Source organism: Maylandia zebra, linkage group LG20 (genome assembly GCF_041146795.1).
Source record: "Maylandia zebra isolate NMK-2024a linkage group LG20, Mzebra_GT3a, whole genome shotgun sequence".
In the NCBI taxonomy this organism is placed as follows: domain Eukaryota; kingdom Metazoa; phylum Chordata; class Actinopteri; order Cichliformes; family Cichlidae; genus Maylandia; species Maylandia zebra.
In genome coordinates, this window is record NC_135186.1 from 30,974,001 (window position 1) to 31,000,763 (window position 26,763).

The 26,763-nt window shown below is 38.1% G+C and overlaps 4 protein-coding genes across 6 annotated transcripts; 1 reads left to right on the forward strand and 3 right to left on the reverse strand.

Annotated features, from left to right (window-relative positions):
• Positions 1-615: 615 nt before the first annotated feature.
• Positions 616-1,872, reverse strand: ubxn10 (UBX domain protein 10). The gene has a single exon (XM_004560364.2). The coding sequence runs from the start codon at positions 1,620-1,622 to the stop codon at positions 975-977; it is 648 nt and encodes a 215-aa protein (XP_004560421.1). The 5' UTR covers positions 1,623-1,872; the 3' UTR covers positions 616-974.
• On the forward strand, positions 1,645-25,064 carry ints11 (integrator complex subunit 11). 2 transcript variants are annotated; one of them, XM_076878080.1, is made up of 17 exons: positions 1,645-1,663; positions 8,603-8,700; positions 10,033-10,106; positions 10,203-10,431; positions 10,546-10,644; positions 10,726-10,760; positions 13,106-13,244; positions 13,353-13,417; positions 13,826-14,015; positions 14,104-14,187; positions 14,275-14,364; positions 16,874-17,036; positions 17,122-17,232; positions 18,984-19,045; positions 19,332-19,474; positions 19,615-19,744; positions 24,756-25,064. In XM_076878080.1, the coding sequence occupies exons 2-17, from the start codon at positions 8,662-8,664 to the stop codon at positions 24,819-24,821; spliced, it is 1,719 nt and encodes a 572-aa protein (XP_076734195.1). In that variant the 5' UTR covers positions 1,645-1,663; positions 8,603-8,661; the 3' UTR covers positions 24,822-25,064. The 2 variants fall into 2 exon arrangements, with proteins under 2 accessions (XP_076734195.1, XP_004560418.1); XM_004560361.2 differs by lacking the exon at positions 1,645-1,663 and adding an exon at positions 8,131-8,358.
• Positions 2,592-7,366, reverse strand: cptp (ceramide-1-phosphate transfer protein). 2 transcript variants are annotated; one of them, XM_004560362.3, is made up of 3 exons: positions 7,302-7,366; positions 7,004-7,133; positions 2,592-5,463 (listed from the first exon to the last, which is right to left on the reverse strand). In XM_004560362.3, exons 1-3 carry the CDS (start codon positions 7,303-7,305, stop codon positions 4,941-4,943), a joined length of 657 nt encoding a protein of 218 aa, XP_004560419.1. In that variant the 5' UTR covers positions 7,306-7,366; the 3' UTR covers positions 2,592-4,940. The 2 variants fall into 2 exon arrangements, with proteins under 2 accessions (XP_004560419.1, XP_004560420.1); XM_004560363.4 differs by having other exon boundaries at positions 7,272-7,362.
• LOC101469114 (lysophosphatidic acid receptor 6) lies at positions 25,022-26,763 on the reverse strand. Its single transcript, XM_004560360.4, has 2 exons — positions 26,681-26,763; positions 25,022-26,214 (listed from the first exon to the last, which is right to left on the reverse strand). Exon 2 carries the CDS (start codon positions 26,134-26,136, stop codon positions 25,168-25,170), a length of 969 nt encoding a protein of 322 aa, XP_004560417.1. The 5' UTR covers positions 26,137-26,214; positions 26,681-26,763; the 3' UTR covers positions 25,022-25,167.

A 26,763-nucleotide genomic window follows, 5' to 3' on the forward strand; every position in this document is an offset into this window, starting at 1 on the left:
TGTATTTTCAGTTAAGCAGACTAATTGACTCACTTTGGTGTTGACTACCATTTCTGTGAAGTCAAACACACAAGCAATTTAAATGGATTCAAAAGTTCTCTGGTGAAAAACTCCCAAGTTCCTTGGCGTGGTTCTAATAGCTTACATTTTAATGAGTACACCTGAGTAATAAGGTTTTGATGATGCCTTCAGGAGCAGGCTGTACAATTCCAGCTTGCAAAATCTTACTGAAGCAATTAAACTAGTAAATCATTTAGTGGGATGTGAGGCACCCTGAACTCTAAATATAAACGGTATATACTGCAGACATGAATGTAAAACTTCTACCATTTTACTTTGTCATTAAACTTATTTTTTTGGAAGATGTTATACTTGCTTGCCCATGCCATGAACTGCCTGGAAAAAGGATACATTTTATTAATTTAAATTTAATCAAATGATTCAAAAGATTACTTTCCTCCATTTAATAATAAAACTTGATTATGATAAGTTAGTTTTAATGAACACTTTGGGAAAACAAATTGAAAGGAGCTATACTAAAATTTATTAAATGTAGATTGCAAAACTGAGCTTTTACATGCGTAAAGACCACCTAAATCATTTTTGAGAATCAACGTCGTTGTGAATATTTTATTTTCCAAATATATAACCCCATTTGCTCATTGAGCTTCCAGAGTTATGAAACATTTATTTATACATCCTGAAATGTATATAATCTCAAAGTACTCTGAAGAATCACAACTCCGTGCAGGTTCATGAACACAATGCAGAAAAACATCTCTTCTGCTACACAGATCCTGAGCACGAGAAGTTTAATTTTACTTGAGTAAGGTGCATATTGGACGAAGTTTGGCATTAAAAATCTTAGAGGCTACAGATTGGTGCGAAAGAAGCCTTTTAAACTTTGCACAGTGAAGTTCAGATATCCAAGTGAAGCTACAAAATGCACAGTTACAGACCTCAAAGAACACATATTACTCCTGTCCCCCCATAGTGTCAGTTTTCTGAGAGATGCACAGCACGGATCTGTTAGGAATGGCACACTGTGCCAGAGTCATACGCAGGTCTCTAAAGGTCCTGCGTGGCACCTCCATGGTCTCAATGCAAGCATCTTCATACCTGGTTCCAAACCTGGCCTCTGCACTGGCTTTCACTGTTAGCAGAGTGTGTGTGGGGTCAAAGGGCTGCTGAAACCTCCTTCCGCATGGAGCTCTTACAGCAAGAAGCAAACTGCCACTGCCAGCTTCTGCCGTTGAATCACTGGGGCTGCAGACCTTGGTCACATCATCACCATCCTTTGCTAGGTTAAGGTTGTACACGTCTTTGTGCAGGCTCACCTCTGACTGCCTTCTCTTCTCTATTGACGGAAGGACTTTGTACTTGTTTAAGGACTGTGGCGGAGCAGCAGGAGTACGCTGCAGCATGTGCAAAACTTCCTCTTGGCTCAGGTGGTTAGCTTGCAACATGACGGGCTGAGACCGGGAGCGAAGGTTTCTGTCCGGCCTGCGGAACTCAGGAGACCCCGGCTCCCTGTGGATGCTGTTCGCCTCCCCTGGATACAGTGAGCTGTCTACAGCAGGTCTGCTTCGCCCCTTAGAGGATTTTGGCCTTGTTAGATGCATCGAAGATCCGCTGCTTTGAAGATTTCCAGCTGTGTTTCGGCGTAAGTGCTTTACAAAAAAAGAGTAAAGAAAGTTTATATTGTTCTAAAGGCTATGAGCACAGCTTTTAAAAACTATCGCACTGGTTAAACGTATAAATGTACGCTTCCGTAGCCGGTCAACAAGTTAAATTAGCGTTTGTGCGCTTTACTTCCCAGTTTGGGTATTAAGTCCTTTCTCAAGCGTCAGCAACGTTGCCATGACACTCTGGTTGCCTTGACAACCTGTGGTTGGAGAGTGGGAGTCCCCTGCTGTTGGAAACATGCAACTGCAGCTTCATACATTAATGCAAACAGAAGGTGGCAAGCTTATTTTATTGTTTAGTGAGCTAAAAGCTAAAATTAGGTTTGAAAAAGTGTTCACTATAATCAAAACCAAAACTAACTGAAACAATAATGTGTTCTCGCAAAACTACCTAAAATAAAATAATGTAGGAAAAATATCCTTAGCCTTAATCATCAATCAATTTTCTCTTTTCCAGACCATTCTCTGTGGTGTGGGAAAATCCCAGCAGATCAGCAGTTTCTGTAATACTCAAATCAACCCATATGGCACCAACAATCATGTCATATTCAAAGTCACTTAAATCACCTTTCATCCCCATTCTGATGCTCAGATTGAATTATAGCTGATCATCTTGTCTATATGCATAAATGCATTTAGTTGCTGCCATGTGATTGGTTGAGTAAACATTTGCATTAATGTGTAGATGAACAGGTGTACCCAACAAAGTGGCCGGTGAGTGTATTTAGTCTCATAGTAATGATATGTGTTCATTTCTGTCACCTTCAAGATGCTGTTTAAGGACAGTGAGATGGCTGCACTTACAATGACTTATTTTCTAAAATCAAAAAAAAATCACATGACAAAGTTTAATTCACAAAATAAGAAACCTTAAGTACATCCTTCACGGCCAAACGGGAACATCTGTCTTTTTTCACCTGCAATGTTTATTACATGTTTGAGTGAATAATAACACAGAATACAGAACATGCTTGTTCCAAATACAATGCTATATTCTATCATAATATTTGTACATTAATCATAAATCAATTCATAATGCAAAACATTTGTTCATGTGGACATAAATAAACATTTGCATGTAACAAAAATACAAAAATACAAACAAAAATACAAATCTTCATTTAACAAGAAAAAACCTAAATCAGATGTGTAGTAAAACACTGAAGTGATATGAATTTATGGAAAACAACAATGTACAGAGTTAAACCTTTTTAATCAATGATTTACAACATGCTGTTTCCCAATTAAGTATGTTTGTCCATTTGCATTTGTAATATATCATCATCCCATATTTATGGAATATTTTGTAATATATCTAAATAGAAAGGTCATTAATAATGATTACCAGCAACAGAAGGTTCAACATTTTAACACTGGATTAAATACTGCATGGCAGCTGAAAAACTGACGTAACAGTTTACTTTATTCCATACAATTTTCATAATTGGTATACCTCACTATTATTCATTATTACTTTGTGTCATGTTTCCCCAATTAAATGTTTGGTCTTTTAAGCATTACAAAATATCATCATCATGCCAGTAAATAACTTTTCTGTTAATCCTCTTAAGATATTAAATCTCTTCAGCCTGTTTTCATATCTGAGAGCCAAACATTTGTTCACTTCTAATTAATTTGTCATTTCATTGTTTCTTCATTACTTCTTAATGCTGAAATCTCAAATCCAAAATGCAAACTTGGTTTATTTCCTTTGAATAAATGTTGTTGCAAAAACAGCAGCTTTAAACGGGAGCCCAAGACTTCAGGGACCCACTGTAGTTCCCTTCATATTTTTAAATTAATTTAAAAAAAAAAAACAAAACAATCCAGAGCAGCTATTCCCAAACATGACCACTGTAATTTGAACATCCTCCATCCGAAAACTTCAAGCAGATCAATATTTCCTTTTATTTCATTAATTCAGATTTTCTTTTTTAAATCAAAGTAAAAAGTGTTACTGAGGTTAGAACAGTCACAATGAGATCAAATGAGAACATCAAAGAATGAGTGCAGAAATTCCAGGGTCTGTACTACTGAAGGAGTTAAACAGTAAATGATAACAGTAAATAATTTATAACAATAGATGACTGAATAAAAACAGAACGCAGCATTTAATAAATTAACGGAAATTAATGGAAAAGTTATATATAGTGGTCCTAATATGGAGCCCTGGGGAACTCCTTGAATAATAGGAGACAAGGGAGGGCAGACCAGACGAAGCGACACAATGTGTGCTTACAAGTAACTTAAAAATCAACTTACAGCATTCCCAGGTAAAGCAGTGTTGTGTAGTCCATTTATTAAGGTGGTATTGTAAACTGTATGAAAAGCCTTTTAGAATTGAAGAAAAAGACATTGTTTTGTATTGTTTGTAGTTCTTTGTATCAGTATTGTCATTTACGCTTTAATAGAAGTAGTTATTTTGCCGTGTTGTTTTCTAAATCTTGACTGTTGGGAGAGAATTGAAAATTTAAATTCTGTCTAAAAACTCTTTTAGATTTTAACTTTTATTAATTTATTGTCTAAGAGTGTTTCTCCAGCAGCTTTACTTAAAAAAAAAAAAAAATTCTAACTAATGAAGGGATTTAAGGTAAATTCAGGATCAGTTTCTTTTTCAAATACCGTATAAAGATCTAATTGCAATTTTAAACTAAATTAAAAACCAAGTCAAAAAGTCCTTAAGGATTTAAAAAGAAATAATAAACTGATTTTTATTATTTAAGATTGGTTATTTTAGAAGAAGGATTTTATTCTGTTAAATATTATAAGAATTAAACCAACAGGATCTTATCCTACATGTTTAACCTTCCTCTGAGAGATGGCTGGGCTCATTTACTCAGAAAGATTGATGGGTGGATGGTCAAAAGTTTAAAAGGTGCAGCTTTTTAAATTATATATTTCTGTCTAAAAATGTAAAATCTTCAAAATCTGAGTTAACTACAAACAATATATTAATATTAATTAATATACTGTAAATGATTGCTGACCCTAGACTGGGAACTGTTGATTTAAAAGCAAAAGATGAGTTAATAAAAATACATTCAAAGGTCCATTACTTGGAGGAAAATGTACAGAATTTTATGTTAAAACATGTATACAGTAGTTTCAAAATTAATCTTAGTGATATTACAGCTAATTATGACAATCCTTCACCAAGCAGCAGAAGCATCTTGTTCAGCAGCCTTTCACCAAGGACAAGTTACAAATATTTAATTATATAAAGTATGACGTGTCAGATATTAGCACTTCTTGCTTCTAAGGTAAATCAAGCATGTTATGTTGAGCATATAGGTCCTCTGTGATCTGGTACACCTCAGAGATGAGAGGTAGGGCCTCCCCCAGCTTGGCCACAACCTGCTCAGGTGGGCCAACATTCATTACTTCGAAAAAGGTTTGGCGGCCAGGAAGCACGAGGAAGGCCATGCCCGCAGCCTTACGGATCATCCACGGATGGTGCTGGGCGAGGGACTCGTTGTAGGCCTCTGCACACAGGGCAGATGTTTTACTGTCTTCTGTGCTGGTGCGCAGGCGATCCAGGAAGAGCTCCAGCCATCTCAGAGCGCGGTGGAGCCTCAGCAGAGTACGACAGCCAGACTCTGGGTGGCTTCCTTTCTTGTTCACATCCACGAGATTATTGTCCAGTTCGTATTTTACCATCGACTGCACAGTAGCATAGTGAGAAGCGTTCTCACCATTCATATAATTCACAAGGATCTGGATCTTGCTGACAGCATCCTTAGAAATGAAGCCAAAGACACTTCCCAAGCTGTTCAGAAACCTATTACAAGGAGTAAAAACACACTCAGTTAACACCTGGGTGTCCTTTTGGTCTACTATTACGGCAGTAAATTCTAAATGCCTGCAAATTATAATCGGTTCAGTTCACATGAGAAATTCCAAGAATTCACTCACAGACCAGAGCTGAAGCTCAACTCTTTCCCTTTTATGCTGTTCCTGCTGCAAAAATATTTCATACTTTTTACAATAAAAATGCAACATTTATGAAAGCCGCTGCAATTTGAATTTCAATTATAATTACAAATTCCAGTCATTTCTAAAATATTATCAAGATGCAGTTATTGTGCCTCAGCCTGTTTCGTAATGCTATTGTGTTGCCTTTGATTCCTTTACTTTCATTTTTTCCTAATTGAAAAGAGTCCAAACTATACTCTCCGTCAAAACTCTCACTATACAGCTCTGGTATTTGTTTCTTTTTTCTATTGGATCTTTTAATTGCTCTTATATAAGAAAAACATGGAGCTTTTAAAGGGGAACACTCATGCTAGCATTACCAGCTTTGCAAATACTTGTCGGCCTGCTTCTGTCATCACATTTTATTGATTTTTTTTTTTTTTTTTAAAACCAGAAAGTCCACTGAGAATAAAATCTCTTTTTCCACAGAGACCTAGCCCTAGCCAAGAAGGCACACTATTACCAGGAATATGATTCTGGAATCAGTCTGTAGGTAAAGTAGACCCTTTCATATGCTATAACCTGTTTTGATCAGCCACCTATCTCAGCCTGTGATGACCCTTGTTTCACAGACATTTGACTGTTGTAGTTTTGCAATTGAAACTACAATATAACTTTCAATACAATCCAATTTTATTTATTTAAATCACAAAAAAAAAATCACCTTAAAGTGCCTAAAACTATAAGGTACAGTAATCCTACAATAATACAGAGAAACCCCAACAATCAGACAACCCCCTATGAACAAGCATTTTGGCAGCAGTGGGAAAGAACATTTCCTTGTAAGAGGAAGAAACCTGTTAAAAGGGAGAACCAGGCTCAGTCAGGGGCAGCCATCTGGTGCAAGCAGTTAGGGCTGAGGGAAAGGAGACATGATACTGAGGCACAAAGTTGGAATCAGAAAACAGAATTGAACAAAAGGGGGGTTTGATTTCAGGTTATACAATTTATTTGTTTTTGAACAGAGCTTTAATGTGTTTTTCAAATCTGTGGATATCTCCTGTAATTATGAAGCTGCAAGGACTCATAAAATAATTAATTAAACAGAAAATTTTAGCCTATCCCTATGTTCTTTGAGGGTCTGTAACCTGGAAAGTTTTCATGGCATGAAGGTGACACTTTTTTATTCATTAAACATACGAAAGTTAATCTTTTTTTTTTTTTTTTTTTTTTTTTTTAAATAGATGAAGAGTCAGCTGGATCAGATATAAATCTCAAGACTTGATCTTAGCTTATAGTAAACGCTCTCTGTCCTACATTTACCTTGCTGTGATCTGCTCGCCTTACTTTACTTCTACACTGATGTAAGAACACACAGAGAATATTTGGACCACCAAACCACTTACTTTACAAGCCCACGCCATCCAGCGACGTACTGTTCTAGATAGACTTCTTTATTTTCCGACAGACACAACTTAAAAGTGTCTAGGACCTCCTGGAGGGAGAACTTCTGGTCTTCTGAGCCTGCCATGGTTTCTACCAGGAAGTGCAAATGACACAAACAGGCACGTAAAAAATGAATGAAAAAATGTATTTCGGGGCTACAAACAAACCGGAACTGTGTAAAAATGTAAGCCCTGTGGTAAACGATCAAGAAGTGAACTCGTCACCTACAAGAAAAGTTAAAATTGAAAGGAAAATTACGCATTTCTTTTTCTCGACACCGTGAAGCGACAGATCCTGTCTGTTCTTATCCGGTTCTACTGCGCAGGCTCTAAATTGGCGACTTTATCTTCAAAATAAAAGCAAGGGAAATTTGTACCTTGATTGCTTATTAGACTTGTTGAAAGAAGTTATTATAACCCAAACCATGATCCCGCCGCACTTAAACAAATAGTTTTGTTGCATAAACGTCACTGATGTGTGAAAAATAAAAAGTGACAAACAGCATAGCCTTTGTATGCCAGAAATGAACTTTTATAAATGAATGCACCTGAAATCTCTGTAGGCAGTGCTGAAATTAGGTCAAAAAGAGCTCCAGACGGGTGAATTGCTACCTGAAATGTCACATGAAATGGTAGCTGGTGTGTAGGCAGTGAAGCATAATAAGTAAGCAAAGAGTAAGAAGAGGCAAGGCAGGATGAGAGGACTTTAAATATCACTGTGGCCAGTTATCCTGTGACCCCGTTTCAGTTTCCAAACCATAGCAGGTCTTATTAGCATGTTGTAAACCTCCCCTTTCATTCTTAGTGCTATCCAGACTACGTGATGCCACTTTTTCTTGGTTAATCATTTTTAGAGGTGTCATATTCCTTATGCTGAAAATCTATTCACACATCTATCAGTTCAGTATAATTAAAAGTGGAAGACATAGTATTTTTGAAGGAATATAGATAGTTGAATTTGTTTTCAAGGTTTGCTTGAAAGGAAGTATAGATTATCAAAATGAGATATGGAAATAGTCTTCAAAACCTTTCCACCTGTGTTTTCTGCAGGCTTTCGTAGCAAGGGGGTTTTATTGTGAAAGCACTGGCCGGAAGTCTTGCGTGTTAGCCCAACGCTGCTAAAAAATAAAGTCAGTGCATAATATTAGCTGCATATTTTAAAGCTACACACAATAAACTTTCCTATATAATTCAGAAGTTATTTTCAGCTGACAGAGCCTGGACGTTTAGGTAACCTTGGTGTCATTTACCTGTGTATATAAAAAAAAAGGCTGCCCAATGAGAAAGCATGCCTGAAATAAAAGTAACGCCACTCGGTGAGTACAGATGCTAGCTAGCTAGCGCCTCAGTTCCGTCAACATTCATATTGTACATGAGCTGGAAAACTTTTAAGATCTATATAAGTATTTGCCTTGCTATGAAAAGAAACCACTTCGGGATTTGTTTGTATTTGGTGATGCTACTTAGCCTTTAAATCCTACCGCTGCGCACTTGTGTGTTTACTACCATTACTAAAGGAGTGTAATTCTGAACTTTTATCTTCTGTCCTGCCTTTCCAAGGTGCTGGACAGGATGTGGGCAGGAGCTGCATCCTCGTCTCCATCGGAGGCAAAAACATAATGCTGGACTGTGGGATGCACATGGGCTACAACGATGATGTGAGTGACATAATGCATTTGTTATAGCAAAAGCTTTTTTCTTTTTTTTTTACCCTTATTGGTTTCCTTTATCTTATTGGTAGTTATAAGCACCCTGCACATAGCATACTGACAAGAATCCCAAATCAAAACCCTACATGAGACTTTGGCAAAATAAAAGACTCTAAAGTGAAACAGAAGTGTTTCAAATATGACAGCAAAAGTTAACACCAACTAGGCTGTTTTACACTGGGAAGGTTTACAAGACTGTAGTGAGATCTGCTGACAAAAAGACAGGAGGCAGGTCTGAAGAAGTTAAGATTTTCATTAGGATTAGTCCCACACACTGACACAAACACCTATCCTAATGAGGACACTAATGATATTTCTTATTTAAAATCAACAATAACACAAAGTAAAATTGAAAATCAGCCCAAAGAGGCTTAAAGGGGGTCACCACAGTGATTCTACTTAAGAAGATAGAGAGAAGAGTCTGACTGCTCATCAATGCTTTCGTTACATGTTGAAAATCAGGCTCTACCTGCTGGGCCTGCGTCTGCATTCACTCAGCTTGAACATAACTTTGGGTTCTTCGTATTTTTGTGTTAGCCTGCTGTCAGCGGGATGTTTTCGAAGAACCGATGATGTGTTAGCAGTATAACACAGTTGTTACTGTCTTGGACTGTCTTTAGTCCTTACCATCAAATTTTTTGCAATAAAAGGACAAAGAGGGGCCATAGGGGGTTGGTGGATCAGACGGTGGTCTGAGGTCTGACGATCCCTGGTTTCCAAAACTAGCTTGTGGTATATGGAACATCACTTTTTGGGTGGAGAAGGAGCCTGAGTTGGTGTGTGAGGATGAGAGATTCAAACTTGATATAGTTGGACTCACCTCAGCGAGTAGCTCAGGCAATGGAACCTCTTGAGTTGCCCTACAGTAGGTGAGAGCAGACAGCTTGTGTTCCCTACCTGTACGTTGAGGTTTTCCCCAATGGATGAGAGGGTTGCTTCCTTGCAGCTTTGAGTCAGGGAACGCACAGTGAATATCGTTTGTGTCTGCGCACTAAATGACAGTTCACAATACCCAGACACTGGGTGACGTGGGACTCTGTTATTCAACGCTTACATTGGCAGTAAAGGTATGACCAAGCTGGCAGAGGTGGGCTGGGCTTCTCTGTGCAAACTGCTGGTATTTCTGTACATTCTGACTTGGAATGCATTTTAAACACAGCTATTATGAAACAGTCCTTCTAAGAAAGAGACTCTCCTTTTTAAATGCACTGTTTTCTACCTTTGAAAGAAGATGATTTCCATTCAGTAACAGTCCTATAACAGATTGTTTTATCATTGCAGAGACGTTTCCCAGACTTTTCTTATATAACACAGAACGGGCGTCTGACAGATTTCTTGGACTGTTTGATCATCAGGTTTGTTGTCTTATTTGTTATGTTCTTCATATTGCACCTTTTTTTAAATAATCTCAACCATGTGTGGAACATAGTACACCTTTCTACGTTTTTCAGCCATTTCCACTTGGACCACTGTGGTGCTCTGCCCTACATGAGTGAGATGGTGGGCTATGATGGACCCATCTACATGACCCATCCCACCAAAGCCATTTGCCCCATTTTACTGGAAGATTTCCGGAAGATCACCGTTGACAAAAAGGGAGAAACCAACTTCTTCACTTCGCAGATGATCAAGGACTGCATGAAGAAAGTGATTCCTTTGAACCTGCACCAGACTGTCCAGGTGCAGTGCTGACATCATTTTTGACCACACACGCACACATGTCTAATAGTTGCTTCTGCGCCAGCTGCTTCTTCTCTTTTGATGGCAATTCAAGCTGTTTTGTGCTGGTGGCAGGTGGATGATGAGCTGGAGATCAAGGCGTACTATGCAGGCCATGTCCTGGGAGCTGCTATGGTTCACATCAAAGTGGGATCAGAGTCTGTGGTCTACACTGTGAGTGTAAACAAGTGTGCACTCTGTCACAGTAGGTGAATTTATCAAGTGCAATCTGAGAATAATTTCTTTTTATTTTAGGGTGACTATAACATGACACCGGACAGGCATTTAGGGTAAGTGAACCTACTTGTTTGAGGTTTTTCTTTTAGTTATTTAACTCTTTAAAAAATAGATCATACATTTACAAATTTAAGACTGCCAGTGCCCATTTTGAATTTCTTAAAACCTTACTTTGAGTCGTTCCTAAAATCTTAACTCTGATCTGCGGAAAAGCCTAAGATGCAGTATTTCTTTCTTGCTTTCATTCAGTAATTTTATTCTTCTGACAATTTGCGTGTTGAGGTTGACCCTCCATTAATGGCTTGTACATCCGTTAAATTGCTTTTTTCACAAGCGATGCGAAATAAAATAACTTCTGGATCAAAAAAATGATCAGAAGTTGAAAAATAAGCTGTAATTTTGGAATCCCATGGCTTTATTTTATTAATTCTGTTTCTTTTTTAAGCTTGAATCCTTTTCTTCTTTTGACTACACCCTTTTAGGGGTCAACACAGCAACTGAAAACATAAAAACTATTAAAGAACGTGTTAGTTGTACTAAACTATTCAACTATATGGGGAGGTTTTCAGTAATAAATTTCAATATTCAATAGAGGCCGGTCTGTTTGTTCTAAACAGTGTTAAAAAAAAAATCAAAGCTGGGATCTCACTGAGCTTATTTAAAGGGTAAATGTATTATTAGAAGCAGATTTCCTTTTGCAGCAGGACTTAGCAACTGACCACAGTGCCAAAACTACTACTAAAAGGTTTGCTAATCATGACATTACTGTCCTTGATTGGCCAGCCAACTTACATGACTTGAGAAAGGAAGCTGAGAAATACCTTATTCATGCAGATGAGCTTAAGTGCCACAAGCTGATCACTTGCACAGTATGCTGCATTGATGCAGTCATTCATGGAAAGGGATCCCCAACAGAGGGGTGAGTGGGTAAATAGCCCTATTTGACCGCTGCAGGTATTAAAAGCAACCCTTAATCAAACAAGTAAAGTGAACAGAAAGTCACTTTTAAGTATTTAAGACATGAAGGTGAGTGAGACCAGAAAATATAAACAACTTTTAAACATCAAACACCCAGATGAAACGGTTTCTTGTGAGGACTGCCTTAGGAGAGACAGACTTAAGAGTCACCTCTGCTGCAGAAAATGTTCATTAGGGGCTCAGACTTCACCAATTAATAGCAGCTCAGATCAGAAGGCACATCAATGCTTCCCAAAGTTCAGTCAGCGACAGATCTCCACATAAGCTGCAGGGAGGACGCTGTGTATATACTACTGAGGGAGACTAATTAGAAGAGAAGTACTGCCTGGACTAAGAAATACAAGAAATAGGCATTAGCTGAGTCAGAATCATGACTTCGGTCGAATGGGTCCCAATGTCAGATTTTAGTTACAGGCGAGTGAGGGACACTGTTGGTGACATATTTAAAAATGGCACGGCTGCCACGGCATTTTGATTGAACTTGAAATATTATGGCTTCCTGTTTGGGACAGACTGTCCAAGATGTTTATGCTTCAGTTTTGGTCAACGAAAGTTTACTATTTTAGTCTGTTACTCAGCACTAAAGGGCATATATCTGTACCAATGTATTGCAGTCACACATACTTACTGCTCACTTGATCTATGACCTTTCTATGTTAGCTTAAAGTCTTACTGAGTACAGCTTGTTTATTTTGTAAAGTGTAAGCCCCGCTGTAGTCAAAAGGGGTATAAAGCAATGTAATCTTTAGGATTGGGTTGCATAGATTATGAAAGATGTAGCTCCAGACTTTCCACTGTCTTCAAGGATGTTTAAATGACCAAATCAGTACTACTTAAATATCAACCTGGAGCCAGGAAGGTCTTAGTTTAGCATAAGCAGCAGTACAAAAAAGCTCAAAATGATTCAAATGTCTGTTACCTTCACCTAAAAAACAACTGTGCATGTATCTTTGTGGCCTAATAACTACATATATAAGGGAGGAAAGCACCAACGTCACTATTAGACATGCATATGATTACATAATCTGACCACAAGATAATAGCATAGATGAGTGGGTGATGTTGTTGTCTGCATGTCTCGCTTTTTGTTTCAGTTGGTTAGCTTACAAGACATTCAGCAGTAACAAGAAAAGAAAGTTTTCCTGGACATTGAATGTCTGGGTTGTATAGCTGGCCATTAGAGAGAATTTTTAAGTCCATTGCCTTAACTTTTTCTACACATACATTAAATACACACTTTGTTTAAACCTCTAGCGCCGACTGTATAAATCCACATTTGTTCATTTATTTGTTTTGATGTCTTTAGTTTTATTCCCTAATTAAAAAATAGAAAATTATAATTAAAACATCTTTTAATTCTTAGGTTTTTCCAAGCTTTTGACTGTGACAGTTTCATAATGCTGGTGTTGTAAATTCACAGTGCCGCGTGGATCGATAAGTGTCGCCCAGACATCCTCATCTCTGAGTCTACATACGCCACCACCATCCGTGACTCAAAGAGGTGCAGAGAGCGGGACTTTCTGAAGAAAGTTCATGAAAGCATAGAAAGAGGAGGAAAGGTAACGGTTAAAGTTTATTGAATATTGCATTTTTTGCGAGTAGTCGGGTTTTCTTCATCTTAGTATTATATATTTTCTAAGATCTTTTTTTTCTTCCCAACCTTCCAGGTTCTTATTCCAGTTTTCGCCCTTGGTCGAGCACAAGAACTCTGCATCCTGCTGGAAACATTTTGGTACAGATCTGTTTTAAAAGACTCTTCAGAAGCATTAGCAAGTGTGCCTTTTATCTCTGTTTGCTGTATGGGTTCTATTAAAAAGGGAGGAAGTCTCTGTGAAAGCTAGAAAGAAGAGAGCAAAGACAGTGATGCGTGAAGATAATCGCGGTCTGTTCTCTGGCTGAATGATATCAGATAAAGGCAATTTTTCTAGCACATAATTGTTGACATTCCAATTAAATAAAAAGTCCTTTCAGTGTAGAGTAATTGCACATGATTACAATACAAAAAGGGCTGATATTTGTCTGGACAGCTCCCTAAAGTAGCTGTATTTAATTTATTAAGCTTGATAGAATAAATGTGGCACATTAACTTCTTCACTGGCTCTTTGGACAGACGCTCTAATTGCCCCCTCTCACCACACAGGGAGAGAATGAACCTGAAGGCCCCAATCTACTTCTCCACTGGACTGACAGAGAAAGCCAATCATTACTACAAGCTTTTCATAACGTGGACCAATCAGAAGATTCGAAAAACCTTTGTACAGAGAAACATGTTTGAATTTAAGCACATCAAGGCTTTTGATCGCTCCTACGCCGATAATCCCGGTCCTATGGTGAGTCCCATTGTACATCAAAAGTATGCGAAGTTTCTCACTGAAGAGGTCAAAGTGCAGTGAAGTAAAATAATGTGGACACTTTCAGGTGGTGTTTGCAACACCGGGTATGTTGCATGCAGGTCAGTCTTTGCAGATATTCAAGAAATGGGCTGGCAATGAGAAGAACATGGTGAGTATTGTAAGGAAGTGGACAGCGTTTTTGAAATCTGTAACACTTAAAACCTAAAAGGTGTGCTTTTGTGTTGTTTTTTTTTAGGTTATCATGCCTGGCTACTGTGTACAGGGAACAATCGGTCACAAAATCCTAAATGGGCAAAGGAAACTGGAGATGGAAGGCAGAGCAACGGTAAGACTTACTTTATATTCTCAAGATGGAAAAAAAAATTAGGGGGTGAGCAGATAAAGTCACATCGTTTATTCACATCCTCCTCAGTCGTTCCATCCAGTCTCATTTTTCTGTGAACTCGGTTGTAGCAAAGATCTTAAAATGAGTGATTCCAAATGTTCCATTATATTGAGGAGAGTTTAGATGAGCAAGTATTACCACTTAAATAGTCATTTACAGCTGGGAAGATGTTAGTTTAGCTTAAAGATTAAAAACCGGACTTGCTATCTTGTCTCTGTCTAACAGAACCACTAAAGGCTCAAAATGGGCCTCTGGCCAGTAGCTGTAAACATAACCACCGCTAGTCTGCATATATTTAAGGCAATTGGTCAGTTTTACCTTACACAAAAAGGCTTCTACATGTACCTGTTCTTTCTGGCCTATTGATAAATATATATATATATATATGTATGTATGTTGGGGGAAAAAAACATCTGAAGCTTGTTATGGTCCCTTTCAAGCATGCACACAATTATATTTTCTGACCACTTCGCACTACATGTGAGTGTAGTGGCTAATGCTGTTGTCTGCACGTCTGTCTTTCATTTCAGTTGTTTTTCTCACAAAACCTTCAACAGTAGCATGAAAAGACAGTTTTACTGGGCCACACTCATGTTTGTCTGTGCCGTATCTTAGGGTTGGGCGATATAGCCTCAAAAGTGTATCGCAATATTTGAAGGAAATATGCAATACCACTTTCAAAGAGAAAAACATTTGTTTGAGTGCAGCTTGCAGGTGGCAGTATTTAAATAAATAAAAAATGAAGGGCATTTTCCATCCTCCTTTTCCATTTAGCGCCTGTCACTGATGATAGACTACCTGATTCAAAGTGTGAAGATATTGCCACAAGGTGCCAGCAGCAGCATTATAGAGTGGTGCAGCAGTATATAGACAGACACACCGTAAGTCAAATGAAAGCACAAAGCAGTAGTAGTGTTTTCAGTGGAAAAGTGTAACATGGCAACATAATAAAACTGAAATTGAAAATTAATTTTTACCCTGGGTGTCGTAACTTGGGTCGATGTTTTTTTGGATCGAGGCTCCATGTAACCGCATCAGTAATTTCCATCCACTGTTTGTTCTTGCTTGGCTGAGTCATTTGTTTACTTCGGTGCTGTTCATCACCACCTGCTAGCATCTCTTCCTCGTGTTCCTTCATAAAATCCACGGTAGCTTTTATAACGATAACGTTTATTTGGGTGAAAGAAGTTTGTTGTTTTCGCTTTTGGCAGGAAGACTTTCCTTACGTATTCCACAAACCCCTGTGCTTTGTTAAAGATCGCTGAAGTAGCTCCCTTTTTACTAAATTGTCCTTGGAAGTGGACACGGGGCTGATACAGATGTCAGACATCTGTGAGATTTTCTCAGATAATGTAAACGCGTAACAATATGACACTTTTATATCCCATAAAGGTTTATACTGGTATTATTGCAGAGAATATTATATGGCACAGCACTATCATGTGCATAGTATATGTACTGAGCTCTAAGGTTTAAACCACATAAACTTTTAAGTGACCTTGACCTGAGTAACAGATCACCATCACTTTAATAGACTGATGAAGCCTGCTGTGTTACATATGAGCCCTGTCACATCATTACACAGTTATTAGGGGACAAAATATTTCCTGTTAATGACGGGGTTTTGTTTTTGGGGGGGTTTTTTTTGTTCTTTAATGGCAATTTTTTTAAATAATGTGTGTTTTCTCGCTTTTCTTGGAAAATAATTTACTCTAGTATGAGAGTAACGTTCGACCTTTAGAAAACGATACCAAAAAACAACAATAATGTGATATATTTTTAGTTTTTAATTGTTATGGTTATTATCAATAAGTTTTTTGGTAATGTGTCATGTATCTGGTTTTACAACAGCAGACCTTGACTGACTATAGTTTAGTTTAACAAAATAGTCAGACTTCAGATAGATACCTAAATTCATCCATTACAGAAAACTGCATAGTCATAAATAAGATTTTATTTTTTAAAGGTGAAAAAAATGATTGCCGAGGTGGCAGTATCTTACTGATTATCTGTTTATCTTTGCAGAAACTGTCAATCATTTAGAAGAATTCCACTGTTACAAGGACGATACACCTATAACATTTTCCACAAAAGTTTTGTTTTTATTGTTTTGTTATTGACTGTTGCTTATAGATAAATGTCACTCATTATTACCATTCCTAAAGTTAGCATGGAAGTAAAATGTGTCTTTTTTAGGTTAAATGAGCCATTCTTTATTGCTTTTGAGTAAGCTAAGTTAGATTAGCCTAAGAAACTAAGTTGCATTAGAAAGATTGTTCTGTTGGGTTAGACCTCTTTTAAATATTTTTGTGAAACTAGCCCTACTTTTTAAACTAAGCTTAGTTGCACCACCTGAAGGCAATAATGTCTTCTTTAATATCCTGTAAGGTCTCTGATCAGCATAGCCAACGCTCTACATTGCCTCTAAATCTCTCTGTGATTCTTACAGTTGGATGTGAAGCTGCAGGTTGAGTACATGTCGTTCAGTGCACATGCAGACGCCAAAGGAATCATGCAGCTCATTCGCATGGCAGAGCCTCGCAACATGCTGCTCGTGCACGGAGAGGCGGTAAAAATGGAGTTCCTAAAGGGGAAGATCGAGCAGGAGTTCAGTGAGTGCAGACCGTCCGCTCATCAGTAAAGCTTAAAATCAGTTAAACATGCTCACATTTAATGCTTCCCTTCTTTTAATGACAGGTATCGACTGTTACATGCCCGCTAATGGAGAGACAACGACTGTGACCACAAACCCTAGCGTTCCCGTTGATATCTCACTAAACCTACTGAAGAGGGAGATGGCTCTTGGAGGTAACTTGTTTTCTGTGGTAATAATGGTTTAGGTGCAATGTGCCTACTTAGTTTCACTTCAGATTTAGCTTTATTTGTCCTGAGATTGGTTGGCAGAAGACAGTTGTTCACCTTTTGTGCCACCTCCATTCAGAATTGTGACCCACATTAGCTGTGGTAATGGCAAATGTCATTTAAGTAAGTGGGGACATTACAACAGCAGCAGCTTTATGACTGTATAACTGTCACCTAGTTTTTAAGATTTCCAAGAACTGCTGAATTTTGTCCCAGTTCCTGGTATTTTAGACTTTAGTGCATTTTCTCTTTTGGAGTTAGTAAGTGTAAATCTTCAGTTCCTGATCAGAAGTATACCGTGATAACGAGGTAAAAGACTTACGGTCATAAATGGTCATTCATTAAAAAAAATATGAGTACTTCTGCAAGAGTAAAATATATAAATGCACAAAAACTAAAAGTATGTCTGTACATATTAAAAAAGAAACAGATGGTCATTGTACTCATTTTCTAAAATGTGAAATGTGGGATTAATGGTGGCCAATCTGTTTGTTGTAGCTCATGAGATTTGAAAACAACTTGTCATATTAAAAGATTCAACATCTAATTCCAATTAGATGTTGAATTATTTGCCCCATAAGCCTTGGGCTGTTCTTTCTAATGTCCACCTGGAATAAAAATATCCCCAAGTGTTGTGAGTAACCACTTCAAACTGTGAGGCCAAAATGAACAACCTAATACAAAAATAGAAAATCCTCCCGAGTGTCCACAGTTAGCTCTGTGGACACTCGGGAGGATTTTCTATTAAGATAACTCATCTTACCACGAATACAGAGTGAGGTTACTGCTCAACTGAAGCAAATATTAACAATTTTACTTCATCAGTAAAAATAAATAAATACATTAAATGCTATAAACATTCTTTACATTAAACTACAATTTAACACAATTTGATTCACTATAAAGGAAGTCAAACAAATGCCACATTCATTCTAGTTATAGAAGGTGCCTCTTCAGTGAAAGCACCCTCCTTGGTAAACCTTTCAAAATGGCACTGGTTTTATAAGCAATAGTGCCTGGCCTCCAGAGAGGTGTACTATAAATCAAGTTCAACGTAACCAGGCTTTCTTTGTGTTTGCTGGCTTGATGATACCTGAAACCCCAGTTGCAACACTGGCTAGCAACCTTTTGTGTTAACCCAGGCTTTCTGCACAAAAGATCACATGGAAAAGGGGCCTTTGATGCACCGTTTTGCTCTAATTCTACACAGAATTGACAGATTGAGCTCCGCCTGCATCTGTCAGACATGTGTCAGAGGAATGGGTGACGGACAATAAAAAACATAAAGTAGAAAAAGTCAGCCCTGGAACCTCAAATAAAAGAATAATGAAGAGGCAGAATGCTGGCAGGAAATCATTAAACTTGTGAATTCATGTGGCGCTTCCAGACAGCTTCTAACTGAAACGCTGAACCTTCTCCAGACCAGTCTACATGTTCAGCATAAGTTACCATGGTGATCTATGTTAAAACTACCTTTGTGACACCCTTTACCCTCAGTTTACCTCACTAACCTATGAAACTTCCTCAGCAGACCACCTCTCTAGTTCAAAGAGGTTAATATAGGTTTGCTCACTTTTCTTGAACTTCACCCTACTGACAGCCTTTGTTGCAGGACTTGTATTGTTGTTCACTGTTTTGTTCATTTTGACCACAAGTAGCAGTTTATACAATGATGTATCTTATTTGCTGTGCTGTAGGGCCGCTGCCTGATCCCAAAAAACCTCGCACCATGCACGGAACGCTCATCATGAAGGAAAACGTAAGCTTCATGGTTTATAACATGTTTTTAGATTCTAATTTTTTTGAAACGCCAAAATATACATGAAGATCAAGATCTACCTTTAAGAGGACTCAATTTTGTGTCTAGTTATTTTAGAACTTGCTTTGATATATTTCAGTAACGTTGCATCACGTTGTGTGGTTTAACTTTAGATCTGTGTACCTAATAAACTGGCAGCTGTATCCCTTTCATTTGTGGCGTGCAGTTGCTCAGTTATTATTTACTGTATAATGATAATTACCCCCTTGTGGCTTTCACTACACAGAGTCTGAAGCTGGTATCATCAGAGCAGGCCCTGAAGGAGCTTGGCCTCAATGAGCATCAGTTACGGTTCACCTGCCACGTGCAGCTCCAGGATCCACACAGCGACGCCGACACGCTCCACAGAATCTACACGCACCTTAAGAGGTGAGAGTGAGGTCACTAGTCTGCCACTAGCTAATGATTAATGCGAATGTGTCGGCCTTATTATCTGCTTGTTCTAAAGTCTGCTTGATTTCTCTCAGTATAATTATCAAATTAGATCATTTTGCTTTTCTTTGCCTCAGTGTGTTAAAAGGCTACACCATCCAGCACCTCCCTGATGGCACAGTCATCGTGGAGTCTATCGTCATCAAAGTCTCCTCCTCTGCCGAAGACTCCAACACCAAAGTCCTGCTGCTTTCCTGGAGTTACCAGGTGAAAACATGGACATTATTTTTGGAGCGTTTCGTTATTATTTATTCTTTTAAATGCTCTGAACAGCAACAAGATAGAGAACTGATAGACATACAGTGGGGTGGTAAAAAGATACATTAGAGGACTGCCTATGCAGTCGAAGCCTGGTAGTTCCCCTAATCATCTAGTTATTGAATCACTGTTTTGAGATATGAAATAATTTTCCAATGAAATTCTGTGAAGGAACAACAGGATGCTGGAAAACAGAAGATAGACATGTAACATGAGATATAATGTATATAGTGTACAGGAGATTTTATGCCATTTTTTTTGGACTTAAAAATTGAGAGGAGGTACTAAACATTTTAAAGAGGTCCAAATAGGGGCTCATATTGCAATTAAAAAAGTTATACTGACTTAATATGTCGGAAGATTATATATGATCGCTTGATCTTTATTAACAGGTTATAATTGAGCCTTTACTTAAAAAATCTTTCCTTTATCCAGCTGTCTTAGCTAATCCACCTCTTAAGTCTGACGTCATTAGCTCTTTCTGGGTCCAAACTCTTCTTCAGTTCCCAGATTCAAACAAACACTGTGGCATCACTGAGAGTTAAAAACGGTCCAGATTCTTTAATCTTCAGTAAAATGATCAGAGCGGCTGCTCTTCCAGGTGTTACAACAAAGTTATCATCCAGGCATCCATGAAAAAGAGGATTTACAAAGTAACAGAGTTAGAAGTTGGCAGGGTGTTAGCTCGATTGTTTCAATCTATTCAATTCAATTTTATTTATATAGCGCCAAATCACAACAAAAGTCGCCTCAAGGCGAGATGATACGCAATGTTCTGACTGAGGGATTTCTAAAAAACTAAAACGCACAGCTCTGGTATCACTTTGGACTTAAATGAAGACACTAATATATAATGGTGTGCTACCTGGTGGCTAGCTACAGAGCTTTGGTTAGGATATATAAACACATTAGCATAGTGAGGCTGGGGGATTTTTTTCCCCTCAATAAAAGTTCATGTGAGATTCCCGATGAGCAGAGATGACATGGCAGGAAAAAGATGCTGAAAATGAACCAGACTTCAGTCTGGGGAACATCTGAGGTAATCCATCAACAACACAAGGTTGGTCAGTGTAACTTTGCAGTCTGTAGTGAAATAATCAAAATCATTAGTAAAACCCCTAAAACATAGTCTTAAATATATTACTTCTAATTACAAAAAATAGATAGAAATTACCAACTTCTTCAAGAAATAACTTCTTGCTGCTCCTGTAGTTGCAGGATGGGGTAAAAATGACAGTCCCCGAGAGTTGTAGTGTTAAGGTCTATTTCTTTATAGGTTAACAAATATAAATGTGGTCTTAATGGTGGCTAAAATCATCGCTGCACTGACACACATTTTAAGGAAATGAAAGAAGTTGCGTGTGATATTTGAAAAACAACTTGAGCATCCTCCAGCTCTGTGGATTAGACGTAGTTGTAAAGTTTTGGTAATTCCAGTCTTCTTATTGTCTTACAGAATTAGATGTGCAGAACTCAAGCATAATAAATATTTACAATTTTACTTCAGCCAACTCCAAACTTTAAACAACAGCAGATCTTGAAGACATAAAGGCTTGGATGACCTGCTCTGACCTGTAAATATTCTCGTTGTGGGTAACATTATATTTAGTTGTAACCTTGTTTATAATTTCTTTTTTTCCATTAACATGTAGTAATTTACCAATAAACAAACCTAACACAGACTAAAATCAGCTAAAGATGATTAGACTGATAGCTTTCTGTAGCTCAGTACGTAATATAGTCGCCCTATCCAAAAGAAAAGCAAAAGTAAGTGTCACAAAGTGCAGTGGAAAGTGGCAACAAGGTTTCCTTTCTGCACCTCTGGTGGGGTATCGTGCCATGGAAAGTACCTTCACTGAAATTAATACAAAAAACAAATATAAATGTCATATTTCTGTTCTTGATGCTGCAGTTGAATAGAGTTTTTCCGGTCATGCCTTTTTGCACCTTCTTCTTAAATGAATCATGACTGTACATTAATTTCATCCTCAACCTGTGAGTTTCCAGTTTCCTCTTAAACGTTAATGTAAACTCGCTTTATTTATTTATTTTCTTTGAAAGAAATAAAAATCATTTAGAGAAAATAAATAAATTAAAATAAAACAATAAGTAGAAAGACTGCTAGAAAAAGAAAGGGAGATGCAAAACAAATGTGTTTACAAGTCATTTCTAAATCACGATGTCTTCTGGTCCAAAGAGTGAGCACGTAAATGTCACACTCAGGGTTTTAGGATGAGATTGGTCTCAAATGTTAACCTTTGCAAGTGTTAAAGACTCAGTAGTTTCGGAGGTGTTTGATATTAAACTTAACTCTTCCTGTTAAATAGAACTGGTGACTCACTGCACTCGGGGAAGTTTACACAAGTTTATTCCAACAAATGTGATGTGGTAGAACTAAAAGTGTGTGTTTGGATTTCATCTGATAAAATTAGAAGCAAGTCAAGGTTGGATTTAGTTGTTGTCGAACACCATGTGTGTGTGTGTTAGTTTGTATGTGTGGGGCTGTGGAGGCTAACGGTTCGCTATGAAATACCACCAAAACACACCTAAAGGATCTGGTCTAAATCTGGCATTAATCTTCCTGATCTGAAGTCACTGAGCTCTGTGAGGGACGTTTTCTTTGCTTCTGGTATAATTTATTTCCTGCTTTTTTTCCCCCCAATAGTCTTGTACAGCTCCTAAGGAATTTTAAATTCTAGTAACTTTATCTGGATTTTTCCAGTTTTTCAAGTTGGTGAACTGTGAATTTTGTAAATATTTTTTTAAAGGTGTACAAGTGAATTAAAGCTGGGTCACACTAATGCATGCAGCAGAAATATTCAAAGAGTTACAGTGCAGTCCGACAGCTCATATCAAGAACGAGGCCAACTGTATTTGCAAGATGTGATTTATTTTGGCACGTGAAACAAGGGATCCATTGTGACCGCAATGAGTGCAAGAAGATTGATAAAGGTTAATGTAAATATCATGGTTTACTGTCCTAGATCCTTATCAGTGATGGACTCAAGTAAAATTGGGACCGCAGTGCTCAGGAGATGACAGTTCTTCTGTTAAGATGTGCCTACACAGGCCTGATGGTGAGCAGTTCAGCCAGGGGGAGTGAAAACAGTTGCGTAGGTGGACAGTATGAGAGTAGGGGCTTTGAAAGTGAGAATAAGGGGAAAGTAGAAGGTGGGGAAACCAGCCTGTTAAACTCCGTCACAGTGGAAAGAAGAAAAGAGGTTTCTGTGGTTTTGTGCGTTCCGTGCAAAGAGCAGCGGGTAAAAAAAACAAAATATTCTACTGTGCATTTTATGCCTCTTTCTTATATCTTTTATGTCTTGCAACTTCAAGTGGTGTTGCACAGGTTCAACTAAGAAAGTTTTTATTTTTACAGTTTTTGATGACTTAACATATCGAATCTCTTTGATTAGTAGTTGAGGTGTAATTGAGAACTTTAGAGAACCTCAAGGAAGAAGGCTGAAGGATCCTTTTGATGACAGGAAAAGTATGGGTGTAATAAGACTTGCGCTGAACAATTAATGTTATTTATGAATTGCAAAAGATCATGTGCAGGAGGTCTTGGAGGGGGAGATTTGGGGAATTTTAGCCTTCATTTTGACAGGACAGGACAAAACCGGAGAAAAAAGTAGACAAATGGAAGAGAAATGGCACATAAGACATGTAGACTCAATTCCAGGTATCTGCAGTAAGGGTTCTAGTCTTCAGTACAATGGGTTACCAACTCAACCGGGTGAGTTGTAGTGGTAACCTCCGCTTACTTAGTTATAGACGATGAATCAGTTGCTTGTGAAGTGCTCTAAATTGCATTTTATTTTAAAAGTGTTATATAAATAAAGCCTGAGTGACTAACAGTAAAATTATTATAAAATTACTGTTTTAATATTATTTTATGTTTAATTTGACTTATTTGCACATTCTATGAAAACACAGTAAAGATGAAGTATCAAACCGTGCAGGGGAGGTTTGAAGCCAAATAATTCCTATGAAGATACCACCCTCTAAAAAACAAGTGGAAGATGTGTCGACAGTGTATTAATGTAAGATCCAAAATGTAATTATTGGTTAGATTCCCTTTGGAGTGTTTTTTAAAATGTGGTCTTTTCGAAGTTGATTGTAGGAATGTTGTTACTAATCCATGAAATGAAATCCAATGAGGTGTGCTTCAGAGGTTGACTAAAATTAAGACGTTTAAAGGATAAATACACATATACTAGATCATTTGAATGGTAAATATATTAAATAGTTTGTAAAATAATATGTTTTACCATGTTTTTGTTTCAGCTTCTCAAATGTCATGGTTTTCTTTTCAGTCTGTAATGTCTATTAAAACTGAACAACTCTGGTGTTTAGGACATTTTGATGAGCATTTTTCTTTTCATTTGGTCTAATTAACAATCTAATTATTATAAAATATAATTGAAGATTAATTGTTAACAAACAAGAATCATTAGCTACAGAGCAAATTCACTGTAATTTATCAGTGGAGCTTAGCACGAGTTAGTCATAATAAGATGGACCAGAGTAAGAAACAATTTATGTTTTTAATTGCTATTTTCATCTTTTTTTTTAATCTGTGGCAGGTGTTATTCTCTAATGTTAAGGACCTATAAGTAAGGTTTCCATCTGTGAACGAGGTTTTGGCCTTCTTCAAAAGAAAATCATGAGAATTTTATTTCAAATATTTGGGGCTTTTATTTATTGATTTGCAAAGCATCGTGTTACCTGATAGAAGTATGTGCATTCCCTGTATTTCAGGCTATTTGTGCTTAACTGTACGCAGACCAATCATACTTTCATGTATAGCCAGGCCCTATATGAGGCTGGAAAACCCCGATGAGGTTAAAAGTTTGGAAACCCCTGAGCTACTTCCTTAAATCTAATTTGTGCCAAGCACAAACATGATGCTGACTTTCTTATTTCCCTAAAATGTTTGGTTTGTTTTCTTATCTTTCGTCAGGATGAGGACCTGGGGAGCTTCCTCTCATCCCTGCTGAAAAAGGGTCTTCCATCTGGAATCTGCTGAAGCAACTTTTAGCCTCAAAGGACATTCACACTAGAAGAAGCTCATTTTTAGTTAAAATCTCCATGCAAGTGCAGAGAAACTGAAATGTCTACATGTAAACTTCAACAAAAGAGCTGCTGCCTTTATACATGTAACACACAGAGGCTTTTTTCGTATTATTGACTCAGTTTGAGGAAAAAAAGACCATTTGAATTCTGTTTTATCCCTTTATTTTGATGCACAAATAAACACTTTTATCGAAAAGTCTTTGCAGTCCTCCAGTTACATGTCCAGTGATAATGACACTTATATAGAGTCTTATTTATTTACAGCTGTATTTACAGTAAGTGTGTTGTTGCCCCCGTCCTCAGTTCACTGCGATGGTATAAACCCCCCTCCTCCGGCTCACCGCTCCCCACAGCCATGTCATCTTTAATCGCTCCCAGTGGCAGTGGCTGGTGGTGACATAGTAGAGCACAGGGTCAAGACATGTGTTGAGGGTGATGAGCGCCATGGTGATCCGCCGGGCGTTGTAGATGGCTCTGCCAAAGGAGCAGTTTTGGATCATCTCCCAGCGGTAAAGGAGGTGCAGCAAGTACACAATGTGGTTAGGCAGGAAGCAGAGCAGCATGATAACTAGAATGGTGTAGATGACCCTCACAGCTTTTTGGGCTGTTCTAGTTCGGATCAGGGAAATGCGCCTCACGGCCAGCGGGTAACACACTAGGATGATTATGGTGGGCACCAAGGAGCCAAAGACGAGGCCCAGTATGCTGTATGGCCCCAGACGAGTGTCCCATTCTATCTTGGCGAAATTTTCAAAACAACTGAGGTTTTGAGAATTGTCTGAGTTGGTTTTCAGAGGCCCCATGAGTATGAAGACCAGGATGGCCACTCCGACAGCGCACCAGAGCACCACGCTCGCAATCAGAGCGCACCAGGGGCTCCGCATCCTCAGGTAATTGTGCGGGTGCACCGTGGCCATATAGCGGTCCACGCAGATACATGTCATGAAGCAGATACTCATGTAAATGTTGGCGTAGTAGAGAGTCCCTGTGAGGCGGCAGGTGAAGTCCCCGAACTGCCAGTTGTTCCTGTTTATGTGGTAGTGGATCCGAAAGGGAAGAACGCAAAGGATGATGATGTCCGCCACCGCCAGGTTGCTGATGTAGATACTGAAGGCCGTGCGGTGAGTGATCTTAAAGGTGAAGACGAAAAGGGCTGCCAGGTTACCCGGCAAACCCACAAGCAAGGCGAGGATGTAGACGGCCGGGAATAGATGATACTCGTACTCTTGCGTTTGGATGTTGCAGTCATCGTTTGTCACATTCATCATGGCAGGTTGGTATTTTTCTTGGTCATATCAAAAGAAGCGTAGGATGGTTCTCAAAAATGAAGCATCACAGTTTGTCTCCTGCAACACAAACACACACACATTTCCATTCAGAGTTTTTCCACTTTCAGTTCCACACAACAGCAAACACAAACTGATCAGAAACATTTAAAGTAGATTCTGCTTTTAACACGTTGTTGTTGCTCCAGAAAACGCTTTCATCTGGTTTATTAAAACAAAGAGTAATTTAGGATTTTATACTTAACTTATTCAAGAAATTAACAAAAGTGAAGCATAACAAGGCAGAAAGTCACCGTCCACAAATTAAACCAATAAAGTAAATCATCTTCAATAATAAACGATGACAAAGTGTTCTTAGATGTTTAATAATTTTTACTTTTCTGCTGTAAAGTTTAAGAGAACAGAGATTTTTTTTACAATCTTGGCAGGTTTTGTGAAACATTTTCTAAAGTCTTTTTTTGATAGATAAATTACTAAAATTATGTATATATGTGGAATATTATCATTAATATATAAAATTGCTCACCAAGTCGTTTATGGACTCCGTTTGATATCCACATGCAGAAAATGCAGACCAAAAACGCGATGAAACCTCCTGTTTGTGCTGCT

Excerpts from the sequence above, each read along its gene's own strand:
- ubxn10 (XM_004560364.2), bottom strand. The coding sequence starts at position 1,622 with ATGCATCTAACAAGGCCAAAATCCTCTAAGGGGCGAAGCAGACCTGCT.
- cptp (XM_004560362.3), bottom strand. Across the intron at positions 5,464-7,003 it reads GGATGGCGTGGGCTTGTAAA|GTTTCTGAACAGCTTGGGAA; the intron begins GTAAGTGGTTTG and ends TCCTTGTAATAG.
- ints11 (XM_004560361.2), top strand. The coding sequence starts at position 8,331 with ATGCCTGAAATAAAAGTAACGCCACTCG. Across the intron at positions 10,645-10,725 it reads CAGAGTCTGTGGTCTACACT|GGTGACTATAACATGACACC; the intron begins GTGAGTGTAAAC and ends TTTTTATTTTAG. Across the intron at positions 19,475-19,614 it reads ATCTACACGCACCTTAAGAG|TGTGTTAAAAGGCTACACCA; the intron begins GTGAGAGTGAGG and ends TCTTTGCCTCAG.
- LOC101469114 (XM_004560360.4), bottom strand. The coding sequence starts at position 26,136 with ATGATGAATGTGACAAACGATGACTGCAACATCCAAACGCAAGAGTAC.